At 40.2% G+C, this 18871-nt stretch overlaps 2 protein-coding genes across 5 annotated transcripts in view; one reads left to right on the top strand and one right to left on the bottom strand.

Moving 5' to 3' along the window:
* The window catches only part of TUT4 (terminal uridylyl transferase 4), a 49238-nt gene extending 35626 nt beyond the window's left edge, over positions 1-13612 (top strand). For 2 of the 4 annotated variants that reach the window (XM_033008792.2, XM_033008791.2), the window contains exons 22-31: positions 200-377; positions 738-785; positions 883-965; positions 2961-3076; positions 5668-5828; positions 6171-6194; positions 6822-6919; positions 8629-9154; positions 11708-11881; positions 12856-13610. In XM_033008792.2, coding sequence (XP_032864683.1) covers positions 200-377; positions 738-785; positions 883-965; positions 2961-3076; positions 5668-5828; positions 6171-6194; positions 6822-6919; positions 8629-9154; positions 11708-11881; positions 12856-12947 — 1500 coding nt within the window. In that variant the 3' untranslated portion in view covers positions 12948-13610. Of the gene's footprint in view, positions 1-199; positions 378-737; positions 786-882; positions 966-2960; positions 3077-5667; positions 5829-6170; positions 6195-6821; positions 6920-8628; positions 9155-11707; positions 11882-12855 lie in introns of all 4 variants that reach the window. The other 2 variants (XM_033008794.2, XM_033008793.2) reach the window with 2 other exon arrangements.
* Positions 13613-14441: 829 nt separating this feature from the next.
* On the bottom strand, positions 14442-18614 carry PRPF38A (pre-mRNA processing factor 38A). The gene is made up of 10 exons (XM_033008862.2): positions 18440-18614; positions 18212-18371; positions 17579-17700; positions 16979-17064; positions 16717-16827; positions 16161-16273; positions 15613-15639; positions 15436-15533; positions 15044-15092; positions 14442-14778 (listed from the first exon to the last, which is right to left on the bottom strand). Exons 1-10 carry the CDS (start codon positions 18567-18569, stop codon positions 14736-14738), a joined length of 939 nt encoding a protein of 312 aa, XP_032864753.1. The 5' UTR covers positions 18570-18614; the 3' UTR covers positions 14442-14735.
* Positions 18615-18871: the final 257 nt, after the last annotated feature.

The following is an 18871-nucleotide window of genomic DNA, read 5'->3' as shown; positions in this document are numbered from 1 at the left end:
AATTGGGAAAAATACTTTTTACTCTTTCTTAATAAACAGTCCAGGATTGAGGTAGTGTTAACTGTAGTGATTTAATCTTACTTTAACCAAGTGAAACTGTTCATGGCAGGCAAAACTCATAATTAGAGAGGTAGTTCAGGAGGAGGAGAGGCACTTCAGCAACTGTAGCTGAAAAAATTGTGTCTTCAACTGCATGCAGAAGAAGCGTCTGCCTTCGCTTGGAAAGAACACTGAATCACTTGGAGAACTCTGGCTAGGGTTGCTGCGATTCTACACTGAGGAATTTGACTTCAAGGAATATGTGATCAGCATCCGTCAGAAGAAGCTGTTAACTACATTTGAGAAACAGTGGACATCCAAATGTATTGCCATCGAAGGTATTTACCTGCTGAATTTTCATTCCATTAATGAGGGAGTGATAAACACCGTTCCTTGAGGGTCTGTTCTCCTTATTGCACAGGATTTTTATGTGAGGAAACTACAATCAGTGTTTAAAAAAAGCATTGTTTGCAAGTCCTACACCTTACAATACGAGATTAGACTCCAAACTTTTACTATATGTCGGTAAATTGCTCTTAGTTTATTACAGTTAATCACATATTTTTAAAACACTCAGCATCGCTTTGCTACTATCTACTCTTTGAGTGCAATTAAAATGGAATTGTCTGTGTTAAAAAAAATTTTGTTGCAGTATATTTTTTCCAACTCGGATTTGTTTTACTCCCTTCTTTGCTCAGATCCTTTTGACTTGAATCATAATCTCGGTGCTGGAGTCTCTAGGAAAAGTAAGTTATTAATGGCTACTAATGATTAATGTTCACTAATTTCTAAATTGTTGTGAATTTTCTGTTGTTTTCCAATTACTTTGTCTTTCTTTAATAGTGACCAATTTCATAATGAAGGCATTTATCAATGGGAGAAAATTATTTGGTACTCCATTCTACCCAACTGTTGGAAGAGAAGCTGTAAGTTTTTGTAGTTTTTAGTAAAAACACTTTTACTTTTCATTGTCCACTGAATTGATGCATCCAAAATGAATCTCTTACACATATTTATCACTTTAGTATGAACAATATATGTAATAACACATCATCTGCATAAAATGTACAGCTTAATATTAGGCTCCTGCAATACACAGGAGTAGCTGGATGGGCGATGGGTATTTTTGACAGGTTTGGGGAAAATAAGGTTATTTTGGTTTTCATTTTTTTAATAAAACTTTTCATTGTGCGATGTTAAGTATTGCGGAAAACTCTAAATTGACCATAAAACCCAGAAACAGCTTTAGAAACTTTACTAGCTATTCATGTGGCTAAAGAAAACAGATTCAGAAGATGTTACGTTCTACTTACTTTTCCAGTTGGTGGAAAAAGTAAAGGTTGCTGCTTAAGGAAGGAAAAGGATGATGATCAACTTTTTTTTTTTTTTTCAATCAGCAGACCTTCAAAATTTGCATAGTGAGTCAGTGTCAGGAATGTGTTCATGCAACATCATATTAAAGAAAGCATTCCTCTGTGCTACAGAATCCAGACATGGATGTGTTATAGAGAACTTTGGTGGTTTGTTTTTTTTTTTTTTTTAGATGAGCAAATAAATCAGCTGGAATTAATATTTTAACACCTATTTAGAAAGGCATTTTTAATATCTACTCTAAGACAGTTTAGGGGACTGTTTTCCCCATGACTTTCAACAGAGTTTGTGTTTCTGAGGAATTTTGTAAATCTTCTGAAATCTTTTGTTTGCTCTCATCCTTCCTTACCATCTCTTTTCCATTCACTTACTTTATCTGTGTTCTTTCTGAGTTTGTATTACATGTTCTTTGATGCAGTGACTGTGTTTTGTTTAGTGCTGTGCCTAATAAAATAGGACCTGTTGTTATTGGGGCTTTTGAGTACTACTGTGATATAAAAAATAATGAATTACAGTGTGGATATAGTTATCTGTAACGGATAAATATGCACGTGTATGTAATAAATATTATTGCTAATTAGTTGGGGTTTTTAAAAATTGTTTGCATATGTGTTCCACACAAGGCTATAGTGCTTCTGGGAAGCATATACCGTGTGTTTGTATATGTGGTTATTTGTGGTGTTCTGCCTCATTAATATTTTCAGTGAGCATTTTACATAAGGATAAAAGGCAAGACAGAAAGCAGCCTTGGCATGCAAATGAACTGTCTTCTTATGTGAAGGAAATAATGCCAATAGTATTACATAGCATTTTATTTCTTCAGAGTGGCCAACAAAGGAGGAGTTCTTGATCATCTTCCTAAGCTAATGCCCTGTATTGCAGCTTAGTGATACAGAGAGGAAACTGTAGCAAAAAGGTGCAGTAAATTCTGTCTATTGTGGGACTTTGTTCCTGAGCTGGGGTTAGGACATTTCTATTTGTACCTCTATTTCAGTCTTTCAGGCAAGATAGTATTTTCACAACGTTTATGTTGCTCAGAGGCTGTAATCTGTGGCCTTTGCACTGACACACATCAGAGCTGCCGTTCTCCTTGGCAAATTCCAGGGGAGGGGAGTGATGTAGGTCAGTGTGTGGATGCTCCATCTGTTTCTCACCTGAGCTTTTTTCTATCTAGAGGGATATATTCGTGTCATTTGGGAAGGGACATAGGCTGCTTTGGAAAGCATATAATCAGTGACTCAGATACAAAAATAGATCATATGCAGAAAATTGTGCTCTGAAGAGCCTTTGGGAGGCAGAAGGTAGGCAGCAAGCTGCAGTGTGGATAAGCTGCTCTGCAAATTCAGCCTCTAAGACTAAATACCCCTTTTTAGCCCAAACTGCTCCACATTTCTGAAGAAGATGTCGTTATCTAGGGGAAGAAAAGGACGAGGTATAATCTAAGTAGTAATAAAATTTAGGGAAAAGTAAGAGATTAATCCATTTTGCTTTAATTTCTCAGTCTTGTAAGAGAATGGTTTATATATTGTATGTCTGATGTGTTTTGATAGGAATACTTTTTTGACTCAAAAGTGCTGACAGATGGGGAATTGGCACCCAATGACAGATGTTGTCGTGTCTGTGGAAAAATTGGTCACTACATGAAAGACTGTCCAAAGAGGAGGAGGTAAGTAATATACAAAGCTAACATAAGATCTTTGAGGTGAAATGAGGAGAGATTTGGATATTTGAAATTTTAATGGAAATGAAGAATATGCTGAATTACAGAGAAAATCATAGCTTCATATCTGATCCTCAACTTTCCATCCTATTTTTGCTTTTCTTAAGACTATTTCTGGTCATTTTTTTAAACCTTAGTTTATGCAAGCACCCACAGAGTAAAATCAGCGGTCTGCAGTATGCTTATACTTTTGCTTCATGATCTATCTGTAGCTACAGCTTACCTTAAAGTTTAGATCACTAAATTATCTTTTTATAGTGTAAACATTCAGCTGGAGACCATACTACATAACGGCACAATTTCTAATGTATTAAAATTGTTCAGCAGACAGTGTTGAATTTTTATTGTTCCACAGATCCAATAACGTACCTCTGCAGGACAGGTAAAAGTTCATCTATTAAAATCTAGGAATAGTTAAAATGTACATAATTAAGGTGAATTTCTGTAACACCATACTAGTGTCGGTTGCTTAGTGATCTTGCATTTGTACATTAATTGCACTTCAGAGTTTTGGATCTAGTATGAGCAAAAGGAGTCCCTAGTACATGCAGGTCAATGTCTCCAAAGACAGTTTAGCAGGCATTGACGGAGAATGTGCACTCCTCGCATTTTTACATCTTTGAATGTTTAATGACCCATTCAGCGTAGGTTATCTGACTCCTAAAGCCTACTGAAGCCCTTAGAATGCAGATTAAAGTCTGGGTTTTTTCATTTACTCCTTATGTTCAGTTGCGTACTCCATAATTCTCCAAAAGATTCTTGGTCTCTTCCTGCTACAAAGTCCTTGTTTACAGCCTGTTATTCAGTCAACAGATTTCAAGAGACATGAAACTGGACTGGAACCCTAAGGTCACAGTTTAACTATTTCGTTCAGCCATTCCCTTAACATACTCTTCACAAGTGCTAGCACATTGAATTGCATCACTTCTTTCCCTACATCTGCCTCAGGAAAAGAAGTTGTGATCTGCTCTTCACACAAATCGCTACTACAGCACAGCCACAGGGAATCTCTCTGAGTGTATATACAACTTACAAAATAGTATTAATATTTAACAATCCTACAGATACCATGTGGGAAAAGACCTTTATTTCTTGTCTTGGTTCCTGATCACTGGTTCTTCTTTGTTGTGTTAGTAGAGTGTTTGAAAGAGCCTCAGTGCTTTCTTCCACATCCTGTCTAGACTCAGGGTGCTAATATACTCATATAGGGAAAGATGCCATCTCCAGTCAGGGGGGAGGTTATATCTACAAGATACAGCTAACTTGTTTTATGTATATTCTGACTCAGTGGGATTGTTCCATAGAACTACTCCCAAACTAACTGGCAGGCTAAGCGTATTTAACTGCAGATATAGTTCTGCACTAATACAGTCAGATAGCTTCTGGACAATTCTAGGAAGCTTCTAAGATTGTTAAGTTTATACAAACAGTTTGTTAACCAGCCCAGATTCTGAAAGTGTTTTTCTAGGATTTCTAAGATATTTGTACTCTGTTACACCTGTTGGTTATGTAACCATTTCTTTTGAAAATACCAATATTACAACTTTACAGATTTTTTTATTTTTTTGTGGTTTTGTGATATTCATAGAATGTGGTTTGGGTTGGAAGGGACCTTAAAGGTCACCTAGCTCCAACTCCCCTGCCATGGGCAGGGACACCTTCCACCAGCCCAGGTTGTTCAAAGCCCCGTCCAACCTGGCCTTGAACCCTTCCAGGGAGGGGGCAGCCACAGCTTCTCTGGGCACCCTGGGCCAGTGCCTCATCACCCTCACAGTAAAGAATTTCTTCCTTGTATCTAATCTAAATCTGCCTTCTTTTTTTAAAACCATTACCTCTCATCCTATCCCTACACCCCCCAATAAAGAGTTCCTCCCCACCTTTCCTGTCCCCCCTTTAAGCACTGGGAGGCCGCTCGAAGGTCTCCCCGGAGCCTGCTCTTCTCCAGGCTGAACCCCCCCAACTTTCTCAGCCTGGCCTCCCAGGGGAGCTGCTCCAGCTCCCTGATCATCTTTGTGGCCTCCTCTGGCTCCGCTCGAGCAGCTCTGTGTCCTTCTGATGCTGGGACCCCAGAGCTGGACCCAGCACAGCAGGGGGGTCTCACGAGAGCAGAGGGGAAGAATCTCCTCCCTCTCCCTGCTGCCCACACTGCTCTGGATGCAGCCCAGGGCACAGTTGGCTTTCTGGGCTGCGAGCACACATTGCTGGCTCACAGTCAGTTTGCCATCCACTAATCCGCCCAGGTCCTTCTCCTCAGGGCTGCTCTCAACCTACTCATTGCCCAGCCTGTATTTGTGCATGGGATCGCCCTGACCCATGGGCAGGACCTTGCACTTTGCCTTGCTGAACTTCATGAGGTTCACACAGGCCCACCTTTCCAGCCCAGCCAGTCCAGGTCCCTCTGGATGGCATCCCTTCCCTCCAGCGTGTCGACCGCACAACACAGCTTGGTGTTTTCAGCAAACTTGTTCAATTACACTGTCCATGTTGCCAACAAATATGTTAAAGATGACTAATTGCTAATAAAAATTGTTATGCAGGTTGAAGAAGAAAGAGAATGAGAAAGATGATGAAAAAGAAGTGAAAGAAGATGATAGAGAAACAAGAGAGAAAAGGTGTTTCATCTGTGGGGATGTGGGTCATGTTAGAAGAGATTGTCCTGAATTCAAACAAACCCGTCAGAGAAATAATAGCGTGCCAGGTCAGTTAGTTTGTGTTGTTAGTATAATTTGAATGTTCTGAGATCCCTTCTCTCTAGGTTTCTATACAGACTTGGTAATTATCTTAAACAACAATTTCTGCAACTAATAGTTTCAGTCCTTGCAAATACAGCTTTCAGTTTAAGTGTTGCTTTTCTTCAGGGGGAGCAATGCGTCCTGAAGTACACTCTTTGCATGGGTGGTAAAAATGTACTCAGCAGTAAGTATAGTGTACTTTAGTGTATTGCATTATTTGTCTTCCACTCACAATGGGTGCATTTAGGAGTAGTAATAATAGTAATAATTGAATGCATTTCCTCTTCCAAATATTTCTCAAATGTTAGCTAAGCCTCCATCATCTGTGCGAGGTGAGTAAATATATTTTCACCAAAAATCAGTGGTCTTAAAGTAACACTTCCAAAAGTATACAGATGCATTAGGAAGCTAGATCCAGCTTTCAAATTACTCCTGCTAATTAGAGACAAGTCTAATTGCAAACCCATTCAAATTAGGCCCTCAGGTGCCTGCAGTACTTGAAAAAGTAGAGAAAGCAATCATAAATGAACTTCAGAGAGAACCTTGCTGCTTTTCTGTATTCTGGTACCCCTTACTCTCTCTTCCCTCCCCTCCCTTTTTTTTTCCTTCCTTCTTTGCCCAAAAGTTTCTGCTGTTGCTATTGCTATTGAAAATTCCACTGCTTACAGCAATAGCATGGAAACCTGTATAAAGTAGCACTCCTGCCTGATAGCAAAGTGCTTTGTTCATGCTAGAATCTGTATTACTCAGAATTAGATTTTGGGTTTAGCTGGTACACCTATTAATGTCAGCTGTTGCCAGTAGAGGGAAAGCTTTCTGTTTAAAGAAGAGAAGAGATTAAAGTGATTTACGTACTCTGTCACATGAGAGTTAAGGTATTGCTGACTCCCAGTTCTGTGTTCATTATTCTGTCATCTGTAACCTTGTAGTTTTTACTAACATTTTTGTTCCCTGATTAGGCACCCAGTTGGTCCGAAGCATGGTAAATTCGCAGCTAGTGGCTGTGAGTCAGCATCAAGTGGAACGACCCTTGCGCACTAGACAGTCATCAGAATGTGTAAGTTACAATTAGCTGTAGTATTGAAGTAAGCAAACTGTAGCAAACCAGAGATGCTGGGCCATTCTAGGAACAGGTTTGCACAGTTTTTTCTCAACAGATTCTGGACTTTATAATGACATCATTGAACAATGACAGTTAATGAAACTTTGATTTATAAAGTAGTGTCTCTTGGAGAGCATTTATGGTCTTTCAGTATGGAAACTACATAGTCAAATTTCATATGAGATAGCAAGGCTGGCCTTTCAGAATTGCAGGCTATCTTTGAGCTTTAAGGTAGGATGCCTTTTGAAGATTGAGGAGAATAGGAAAGGAGAATGTTACTGGAGCAAGAGGTAGAGAAAAGGGAAAGCAGGAGTGTGGAAGCAGACCCAAGAGGCTGAAGCTTAACATTTCTCCTTTCCTGGTGCTGGCATGCCCAGTGCATGCTTGTGGTGGTTTAATGTTTTCAGGAGGGCTCTAGTCAGTGCATGTGCTCTATTTTTGTAACATTTAAACTGTTAGACTAGTTGTTGCCTTTCAAGTCCCAGGTTTTACCTTATCTTCCTGGTTTGATAGAAAGGCATAGGAAGCACTTATATAGGAACAGTTGGAATAGCAGCAGGGAGCAGTCCCAGCTTCTGGGCTTCAACTTTTGCCCAGGCAAAGACACACAGCATGCTGCTTTAAGGAATGGTGTGACAGGCTGGCACAGGGAAGTCCTGCAGACCTCTGGTTATTGAAGAAAAGTGACTGCCAATTTAAACAGACAGGTGAGCAGTCATGGATAGTGACAAGCTGCAGAGACCTTTAACTTTAGATGTTCAACAGCAGCTGAGTTACTTGGAGCTTAGCTGTCTGCTATAGTCTAAGGAGGGAGACAAGCACCTCCAGGGGGAGTAATCATCTCTGGTTTAGGGATCTGTCTGTCATTTTAATTTCTCTTTGGAGGCACCAATCTTATGACATCACTATCTCACTTTAGTGCTTTAAACCAGATTTGGTTAATCCAGACGTTGGTAATAGATTTTGGCAGATAAACGGGGGAATTCTTCTCCCAGTCACCCCAGTTCTTGAAGTGCTGCTCTGCTTAGTTGCAGTACCAAATAGAGGAAATAGGTTCATGCCTGTTTCTGTGGCTGGTGGAAGGAAAAGCTTTGTAAGACTTGTGCAAAGGCTGTGATAATTGCTATTTCTGAGTCATTAGCCATGGCTTAACATCAGGATATGGAGGCTGAAACTGGGGTTTTGGAGTTTTGATTTCTTGTTTAACAGATCAAATAAAAAATAAAGAAATACTAGGAGCTTACTTTGGAATTGCTTAAAAAAAAGTATCTGTAGTAATAAGAACCACTCTACTTAAGAGCGAGATAATTAGTTAATGAGATTCTGGGCTGTAAATAAGTAGGGTGGGGAAGACACTGATTAAAAATCAGAAACAGATGTCTGAGGAGTCTAATGAAGAGCTTGGGGCTAATGTTAGCTCAGAATATTTCTGATGGTGGGATGTGCCACTTCAACAGATCAAAAAAAGCTGCTGGTGAAAATTAGTGTCAGTCAAACTGCACTTATTTAAACCATCAGGAACTTGGGTGCAGTATTTGGGGTGTTGCTGGGGAGTGTTCTGCCTTTTTTATGAATAGTCTAATATAGTAGGTGCTTATTAAAGAAAACCACCATTAAATAGCTAGTGAACTAATCAGAAATACATCCTTTTTTTTCCCCTCCAGTCTGATTCGCATCAGTCATCTTACTCTCCACAACCTCAACAATTTACACAGAATTCCTCTCAGCCAGCCTCCATTAACCAGACTCAGCCACAACCAATATCCCAGTCTAAGCACGTTCCGCAACCACAGCAGGGTGCACAGCCACCCCATCAGGTCCAGCTGCCTTTGTTTAACTTTCCCCAATCTCCCCCAGGTCAGTATTCCACCTTGCATAACCTGGGACTACTTCAGATGCACCATCACCACCAAATTCAGCTTCCCAACACTTCTTGGCCTATTCATGGGCCCGTTATTCACTCTGCACCGGGTAACCCTCCTCATTCTACAAATGTTCCATTTTCTATGAGATCTGGCAGCAGTAGCACCACAAATAACCAGAGCAGTGTAAGCTTGAATGATCCCAGTATCATCTTTGCACAGCCTGCTGCCAGGCCCATGGGAATCCCCAGCACTTCTCATGAGGGACACTGGCACAATCCTGTGACTCCAAACTCACTGGTGAACAATGGCACTGTGGGGAATTCAGGTAACTCTTCTCTGTTGTATCAAACCTCTCGCACTTTGTGTACAAGTGTTAAGTGTTACAGAAACAGCTAACTCTTTCAGCTTGTTTTATATTAAAAATACGATGCTTAAGAAACGAAGTCATTACCTTAATTGTCAACATTTTCATAGGAAAAAAATTAGGCAAGTCGGATCATTATAACTTTTAGGCACTGGTTCTATCTGCTATTAGCAGCTATGCAACACATGAGAAATCATGCATTCAACTGAGAAATGTTCTAATAATTGTTTGAGTCCAAAGCATATTTCTGTGAATATGCTTACAAGCACAGTTTTCATTCATGTTGTTATGTAGCTTATTAGATGAACGCTGAGACTGCAATTACTAACTTAGAGACTGTCAGAACTATGGTTGTGCAAGTTGATTATTCTTGCGTTTAGTGCAATATAACACGATCGCATGCATTCTTTTTTCCTACAGTTTATCCTGCCACACTTAACTTCCATAATCTTGATGTAGTTTCCTGAAAATTGTTCATACAGGTTTTTCCTGCAACAAGTGGGCAACAGCCTTTTGCCTCATACTAAAGCCAAATCCATTTGTGTGTTTGAGGCTGAGAAAAGCAGTATATAGTAATTAAAGGCCATACAGTTTTCTGTGCAACATAAACCATAGCAGCCCCTAAATTTTCACTGTGATCTTTAGATCATGATAATGGTCTTTGATTTATTCTGAGTTTACTGCTACATTTAAAAACTATATCCATCATACAGTATACTGATGCAGTTGTTCATCAGAAGATGGAAATTCTGAATCTCCTGCACAGCCTTTCTCTGCACTAGTAAGGTGATGGATAGCAACAGTAGATTTTTCAGCTGAGTCAACACTGTTGGATGATGTATAATTGGCCAGTGAGCTTCAGGTATTTGTTGAGATGATGGACATGCATGTTTTTCTATTCAGAGCTTTGTGGGGAATATATTTTAGAGGATACAGAAACTGCTACCAGTGTGTTTTCTGTGCCTTCAGTGTGCTTTGTCCCTACCTCTCCATTTCTGATCTTAATTCTTTGTCCATGTTTGTCTTTCCCCTCTTGATGTCCACCCCAGCTCTGACTTTCTCAAGCAGCTCCTTTCAATCCAAGTCTTCTTACCCAGGTAGCTGCTTTCTTTCAGACAAGCTCTCCAAATCCTAGTTGCTGCTCCATCCTCCCTTAACGAGTCCCATTTCTCATCGTGTAGTAAGTCAGTCCCCATCTTCAGTCTTTTTCCTTTTGCTCTCTGTTTGCTTCCACTCTCATTGTGCCTGCACAGAAGGTTTCGCAGTTTTCTTGTGCTGTCAGTCACAGTATTTTTTTCCCTTCCCTCAACTTCCATCTGTTTCCAATCTCATCACACTCCTTTTCCTAGTTCCCAGTCCTAGTATTTTTCCTCTTGGTATTTTAATCAGTTCTGTTTCCTTTTTGACTTAGACACCACTAAGGTGGGGTCACTGGGTAGGCGCACAGTGGAGATGAGCTGTCTGTTCTCTACTTGAAGCCTGCTTTCTTACTTGCTCAGGACGATCTGAGAACGGGAATTTCGTTGAAACTTCGTCTTGGCTCACATAACCTTGACTTGGAAGGAGCAGCTTTACTTTCTTTGCAGTGAACAATTTCAGGCAGACAACTTTTTTTCATGCATTCTTCAGAGCTGTGCTTCATGTTTTATTGTATAAAAGTTACTGTTCTTTTTAAATGCAGAGCTTGCTTTTATTTAATGAAAGTCTGTCTACAAGTTTGGGTTTGTTTTTTTTTTTTTTTTTTTATGATGAGCCTGAAGGGAAACTGATATACTGAGAATGATAGTTACTTAAATTTATTTATTTATTATTAAATGTGTATTGTTCAAGTTTTTAAATTAGCAGGCATTACTGAGTCTTATAAAATTGGGAGCTATGAACAAAAAGAGCAGGATTATTAATACAGCATTTGGCATCAACTGTTGTGTGTCCTGCCTCCTTGGATGCTTGATTTCTCATCCTTAATGCTGCGTTAATACTGGATTTGTAAATGGAATAGCTTACAGTTTGTGTACTTATTTCAAAAGTTTTTATTTTTCTCTCTAAAAATTAATTTTAAGTTGGTTCACTGGTCTAGATATCAAGTTTCTTAAGCATACAAGTATTAGTGGAATTCCAGTGTACATCTGAGAATTATTTCTTGTAGTAGGATGGCTTTCATGTCACAGCTATGTCAGTGATAGCGAGTATCTGTGTGGGATCAGATATTAGTAACATTGTTCAGACCCTGTATTTTTCATCATGAGAACAGAATAGTGAAATTGTAGGTCTTGATTTTTAATACCGATTCATCCTCTGTCTTCCTCCCCAATAAATTTTATTGTAGTGAATAATGAAGTAATTTAGGTGGTAATTTTTATTGATGTATATTTAAAAAAAAATAAAAAAGTAGCACATCAGACTAATCACATTAAGCCCCCTGCAAACTGTTATTTAAGATGTAAATTGTATTTGTGGCTTACTGTTTAATTATTTCAACTTGCAATGTGCTTTTCCCTTTCAATTGAAAAATAGATCAGGGTTTCCAAGGACAGTTTGGTAAAATGAACCCTCCTTCTGTCCCTTGGGACCATGGGACCCCTACCCATTTTCCTCTCCTCCGAGGAGCGTGGCCTTACAATATGCCTCAGAACTACATGCAGCAGGGAAATGCCAGCTATCCACCGAACAAACCTTTCTACCCTCAAGGTACTAGATCTAGTATATGAATCAACAGCTCATGCAACATGTCTCTTTACTGTCTCAAAGGCTTTAAAAGCCAATGAATCATGTTTCACTTGCTAGGCTCCCTGGAACCATATTGAACCCAAGAGTCAAATCAACGCTTCGGCTTCCTTTATGGATGGATGAAAATCTTTGTGGGAGGGAAGGGGTTTAAATTAAATTCTGAAATCAGTCAATTTGCAGTCTCTTGCACTGCTAGCCTCTTTCTCCTTCGCTGCTGCTGTCTCACTGTAGAACCACCTCTGCTTCAATAGAGGTTGAAATGATTTGCCCACGAACATGTTAAGAATAGGAATAAATTTTTGTCCTAATTGATTTTATTTAGTTTTTGTACCTTGCCTTGTGGAATGACTTATATAGGCTTAAAACTGGCAAGACCACAGACTAGGTTAGGTTGGAAAGGGCTTCTGGTGGTTATTTAGTCCAACCCATCTGCAGTCAAGGCAGCACTAACTTCAAAGTTAGATCAGGTTGTTATTCAGGGTACTTTGAAGGACTATCTCAACTCTCTCTGATGCTAGTGAGTGGTGAAAGGTGTTCAGCATCTGGCAGGATTGGGAAAGGCTGTAGGAGAAGGACCTTTGGCTCCATTAAGGGAAACTATGCCCAAATTTTACTTGGAGGCTTTGCAATTACCATGTTGCTGGGTCATTAGTATAAAATGAGAGATGCTGGCACCATATCCTTTTTCAAAAATCCAATCTATTTGCTGTAGCAAGGTTCCCAAGTGAGAACCATATTTAAAGATCCTGAAATTATTTTTCTTAACTGAAGTAACGCAACAGAATGATGTATTGATGATTGTGAGGGAATTTTGGAGATAGCATTTATGTCAGTCTAGTAAATGGCTTTATTTCTAAGATTAATACATTGAATATAGCCAAGCACTGTTAAATATATTTAATTTGCTGAAGTAATTGTAATCCATTTTCTTTTAGCTGGTCCACTGATGCAGAATAACCAGCGGTTCTCGCTTCTGTCTCAAGGACACCCACACTTGAATCTGAATTACATTCAACAGAAAAAGTGAAATTTAACAGGCTGGGAGGGGGGTGGGGGGGAGGGAAGGAAAAAAAATTCAGGTTCTGATTTAAAATCTTAATGCAACATGTTTAGATACAAGATTATTTAAGACTGTTTTTAAACTGTATCATTTGTACATAGATATGAACTATAGTTTTTACTAGTATCACAAAACTGAGTGATACAAATTTCATCTATTTTATTACCCTATTTTTAAGGGGAATTGTGTTTTGTTTTATCTTGATAAACTGTAAAGAGAGAGAATTTCTAAAATTAAGTTCTTTATTTTCTATTAGCTGTATTCATACTTTGGTTGCTTCAGACTTTATATATATTGTTCTAAAAAAAATAAAATTAGAAGGGGATTTCATGTGTTTAAAAATTTGTCACTTCTATTCTTTACAGAACTATGTAGTGCCAAAAAACTTTTTAAAAGAAAAATAAAACTGAAAAAAAAGGACATAAGACTTTTTCCTCTTCCCTATTTGTATGCATGCTTGCATTTACCTGTAATTAGGAAACAACAATAGTGTCAACAACTTTAATTTACGTATCTTAAAAGAGATGAAAGATCAGCACCTTTAACGAGGCTGGTGTCATTGCATGTCCGTCTTGTAGAGTACTTGATTTGAGGGAAGAGCACACGTGCTTTTCTGTTCATAAACTTTAAAAATAATATGAAAGTACTTCAGAAGAATCAGGCTGTACTATGAAGTAATTTTAAAGAGGACTTTCCCTAAATTCACTTGGCATACTATTTTTTGTGTTGTCTACACTCGTGGGGCAGTATCTGAAAATACTTAAGCCATAAATGCAGTGTTCAGGAGATAAACCTGTCAGTCTCTGCTGAAGCAAGACTATGAAGAAAGGCATGGTACACAAGCGGTTTAACACAGCCGATTTCCTGGGATATATAGTTAAATGTCCTGGGATGAGAACTGTAACTTGCGTAAGAGCTTAATTATTCTGAATTTGAAAAACAGACTTGCTGAATGGCAATTTCTTTCAGAGAAGGTAGTGCTGAGCATTTATGTGTCATATTCTGGCCCCAGTCAGAGGTAGGCCATGAACTATGCTCAAAGTAGTGTTTACTGTCTTTAAATATACTGAATTAACTTCTTGCCTGAAAGTAATTAAGTGGTACTTCGTACTACTTGAAGCTTCTATACTGTCTGATAGTAGCATCAGATGGAGTAGATCATTAGACTTAAGGATGATTCTTACAAAGGAACCAGTAACAGCTGTGTTGGAGAGTTGTTTTAAGTTAACTTTTGCTTCTGGTAAACACACTGGATTATGAGAGTCGTAATTCCTTTCCTGTACTGGAGGTTTGAGATACTTCAGGCTGGTAGGTTGTCCATGTCCATAACTTGAACATACTGTCACTTTGGCAACTGAATGCAGTGGTTCTTTATCAAAACAATGCCCTGGTTTGAGAATGAAGCCAGCTTCAGCTGGCAGCCATCTAAACAAAGTATTATGAAAGAAAAAGCAAGGAGCCTTTAAAGACAAATAACCCCCCCCCTTAGGTTTATTGCTCTTCACTATTTTTTACAGGCCTTGAGAAAAACAATTTAAAAACAATCCTCAAACTCTATCACAAGGATGATTAACAAACTACAGAAAAAGTATCCTTAACTTTCTTTTAATTAAAAAACCCAAGACTTGTACAAGAGGACAATTAAAGAAATGGACTGCTAAAGCAGCCAGTACATATCCAGCTGTCCTGTAAAGCAAATAGGACAGTATTAGGCTGCAGTTCAAGGTCCTTAAACTCTGTGCTGGATTTAGTTTGTTACTCATTCCCTCGCCGACTCTTCTTGTGACTTTTCTTAGACCTGAAACAGAAAAATAAATTAAAAAAGCCCCAGTATGATACAGCACTAGTTATTGTTTTGAAAGACCATGCTGATTCATAGCAGTAAATACTGTTTTCTATGGTCAAATACAGATAGTATCACTTGACTACAACACTGAGGGAGATACTGTCTCAAATATTTGATCTCCAACCTTGTAAGAGGACCTTAAATCCCCAACATTAAATGACAAGTAAGAGCTCCTACAGTAGTACAGACACTCTTAAGAAATAGGCCAAGCCTTTACCTTTCAGGTGATTTGGAATGACTTCTGTGTCTGTGACTACGATGATGCCCTAGGAGATAAAATGTTAACAGTTATTTCCATATACCCTGGAATTATTTTTCGTTTGCTAATGCAATCTGCTTCTAGTGACCAAGTGTCCTAGATAATGCCAGAACAACCCTAGCCTTAATTAGGTACGTGAATTAACATCCTGGCAAATATCTGAAAAACATACTCAGAGCCATTTTGCATGTATTAGAGTTGTCCAGCGGTGCTTTCATAGAACTAGCAGTTTTATTAGCCAGATTAAGCACCTACACTACCTTCTTGATACCGTGATGCAGATTTTTATTAACAGTGGATGTTCTCCTGATAAAGACTTGCTGGAGTTAATTTCTAAATGACAGAAATACCTGGAGATTTAGATCTTGATCGGTGGCGCCTCTCCCTGGATCTGCTCCGGTGTCGTCTTGGGCTTTTGCTACGATGCCTCTCCCGGCGTGGTGATGGACTGAAAGAAAGGAAGCTTTTAAGACAGCCATACTAAAAATGCACACATTCGAAGATTAAATGATAGAATAAAAGGCTACCTTCTTCTCTTTGGAGAGCGGCTTCGCCTGTAATGGGAGGAGAAAAGAAAAAAGTCACTAAAAATCATAAGCAGAACCAGATGTTTAATTTCCCGTATTTTCCAGCAACAGCACTCCCCCATGTCACTAGTTAGTGTGTGTTTGGCCACCTGCACAAGAAGCAGTAGGGTTTTTGGACTGGTCCATACAGTGAGCAAATGAGGTTAGTGATGAATTTTCCCTGGCTTATTATCAGTAAGAACAATTAACAGGATTTTCTCTGCAGCCTCTGGTTTACCCAGAAACAAAGCCCTTGGTTCTCCTTAATATCTTCATTGTATTGTCAAATTTAGCTGAAGTTGGCCAGCAAGTTCAAGAGTTATTTAATGACTACAGAAACAAGCAGACGGGTTGACTGTGGCTGTGCACTGCAACTCCTTATTTCAGAAAGTGGCTAAAGAAACTGGGAGGTGGAGATACTGGCTGAATTGTCATCTTCGCTTCCTTGTTTTGCTCCGGCCAGCTGCAGTACAATAGGTTAAAATATTGCTCAAGAAGAGCCACATTACCTTCTTGGAGATCTGCTTCTGCTCCGCCTGTATCGCACAGCTGGAGATCTGCGAGGTTTATCAAGGTCTCTATAGCCTCTTCTGCGGTGATCAGGAGAGGGTGCTCGTTCCAGCTGGAAACAATGGCAGGGGAAAGTTCTGTAAGTCTTGTTTCATCAAGGTTTTTATCCATAAACATTTCTGAACAATTAATACAAATTACAGAAGTGATGCAACCCAGCTTCCCCATCCTCAAGTATTTTGCATTCAGAAGCGAGTGGTACTGCCTAAGCTTGCCAACTGGAAATTGTATGTATGTAAAACAATTTATCTGAAGTATGTTTAAGCACAGAACAGACCCAGATTTGGGAATTTCAGGAGACACAAAAGCTTAACAGAGCACTTGAGAACTGCTTTGGCGTCTAATGTTCTCAGAAGCAGCTTATATGAAAATACGTAAAGGGGGGAGGTAAGAGTTGCAAGCAGCCTCCTCTCAAATATTTCTCACAGGCCATAAAGTATTCTGCAGTGGTTCAGCACCAGCTTTAACCATCCCTCTCCAAAACAGTTCACCAACCTTTTCATCTTCCTCTTCTTCCTCCTCACTAGATTCTACATCATCCATGTCTTCTTCCAAAGCGCTAACACGAGGCTCGAGTTGCTCAGCTTCTTCCAGAACATACCGTTTCTAAGAGAAATTACATTACAACTTTATCTTACGTGACCCAAGTAAGAACAAACGCCTAAGGAGGCATCTCATGTGCCAAAAGGGCCAGTAAGCGATACAACTACTGAATCTGAGGCAGTTAACAATTCTATAATCATCTACTTTTCCAAACCTGTAATCGAGGCAGAATGATATCGCATACACGTTCCTCATGGAGTAGTTCATCAATGAATTCATCCACATGCATCAGTTCAAATTCTGGGGAGGGGTGGAAAGCAGCATTTAAAAGACAAAGTAAGATTAACACTAGTTGCTAAAGATAAAATGCTTCAGACAGTGTATGTCAAGTGGGCTGTACAAACAATGGTTCTAAAATCATTCTCAAAGATGAGGAAAATCACGAGGCCTATCTTGCAAAAAGGAAATTACTGCACAGCTAGGATTAAGCAGCTTGACAGTGCTTAAACCAGCATGCAAACAGCGTTTCTTCAGTACTTATAGAACTGTGTTTCAGTGCCCAACAGAAAACACAGCACTTGGGGAAACCAAAATAAGCAAGGCAGTTCTCATTTGTACAAGTCAGCAAGACCAGCAACAGACTATCCACAGGATGAGTAAGTAAAAGTAAGGTTTAAAAAAAGACGGTTATGCCACAATTTTTTAGGCTTCTATTACTAAACAGAATATTTACTTTTATCTAGCAAAATATTTTTTTTAAACAAAAGGTCATCTATGAGGTGCTAAGAAACCACAACTAAGTAAGAGTGCTTACCCCCATTTCTGTTCTGACTTTTTATTTTTCGATAGTCATTGTACAACGGCTCAAGATACTTGTAGCAGTCAATGGCAGTGCCTGTCAATCTCATGTACAATGCACCAAGCATTCGGACATACCTGAAAAGTAAACCGTTTCATGTATCTGAACTTTTTGCATAGTTGGAAGTTTAGATAAAAGAAGTTTTTCCCTTAAGTTACTGAGGAAAATCAGAGCACTGAAATAAATAGAATATACTGCTGTTTAGACTTCCTCTCAAGTGCTCAAGTATCTATATATACTCAAGTATACATGTATAGTTTCTGTATGAGTTGTTCATGCATGCCGGAACTGCATTATCACTCACAGAGACAAAAGAAATACTAAGGAAAAAGTAGATTCATATTGCTCCCTTAATAGCTCGTTCTAAATCGTTCAGGCGGAGGTGTATTATCACAGAGAGCGCATGCACAAAGGCAAGCCATTCCAGCAGCCCTAGTGACAAGGCGAGCAGTCTTAAGAGGAAGGACATGCTTTCTAGCGAGAAGGCCCGTTAAAAGCTAAACCCTGCGCTGAGGTTTTCTGGCTGCTTTGGACAGTTGCATTCAGTACGGCAACCGGAAGAGCAAAAAAAACAAACTACCAACTTACTTGAAGTCCTCGTTTTTTATGAACTCCACGATGATGTCCTTCTCGGGCTGGATCTGCAGCATCTTCAACGTCAAGCACAAGAACGGCGTGGGCTTAATGTTCCCGCCGTAGACGCCCCCCACGTACTTGAGCTCCATGGCCTTGTCCACCACCAGCTCAGCTAGGAGAGGGACGGGCCGTCAGCGCGGGCTCCCCGCCGCGCCCCCGCCCCGGCCCGCCCCGCCATACCCGTCAAGCCGAAGCACTCCTCCTTCCAGTACTTGGACTCGTAGATGCGGGTGCGGATAATCTTCTCCACCAGGTACTGCGGGTTGGTGCCGTGGATGCTGTGCGCATCCTTCACCGTCCTATTCGCCATGGCGGCCGCTCCCCCTCTCCCCCCCTCTTCCCGGAGGAGGCTGCAGCCGCTTCCGGGGCGCGGCCGCCGGCCGCCATCTTATCTCTGGGCTAGCGCATCCCTTCGGGGCGCCAGGCACAAACATGGCGCCGTTCCTGCGCGGCCGCCTCCCGCCCTCTTACGCGTGCGCGCGGCCGCCGGCCGCCATCTTATCTCTGGGCTAGCGCATCCCTTCGGGGCGCCAGGCACAAACATGGCGCCGTTCCTGCGCGGCCGCCTCCCGCCCTCTCACGCGTGCGCGCGGCTGAGGAGGCGGGGCTGCG

The sequence above is a fragment of the Tyto alba genome, unplaced genomic scaffold, assembly GCF_018691265.1.
Source record: "Tyto alba isolate M040663 unplaced genomic scaffold, T.alba_DEE_v4.0 Super-Scaffold_1000006, whole genome shotgun sequence".
NCBI classification, from domain to species: domain Eukaryota; kingdom Metazoa; phylum Chordata; class Aves; order Strigiformes; family Tytonidae; genus Tyto; species Tyto alba.
The sequence above is the reverse complement of the archived record's forward strand: the minus strand, read 5'-3'. Positions and strand labels throughout refer to the sequence as shown.

Excerpts from the sequence above, each read along its gene's own strand:
- PRPF38A (XM_033008862.2), bottom strand. The coding sequence starts at position 18,569 with ATGGCGAATAGGACGGTGAAGGATGCGCACAGCATCCACGGCACCAAC. Across the intron at positions 17,701-18,211 it reads ATAAAAAACGAGGACTTCAA|GTATGTCCGAATGCTTGGTG; the intron begins GTAAGTTGGTAG and ends TTTACTTTTCAG. Across the intron at positions 16,274-16,716 it reads AAGAAGAGGAAGATGAAAAG|CTGGAACGAGCACCCTCTCC; the intron begins GTTGGTGAACTG and ends CATTGTTTCCAG.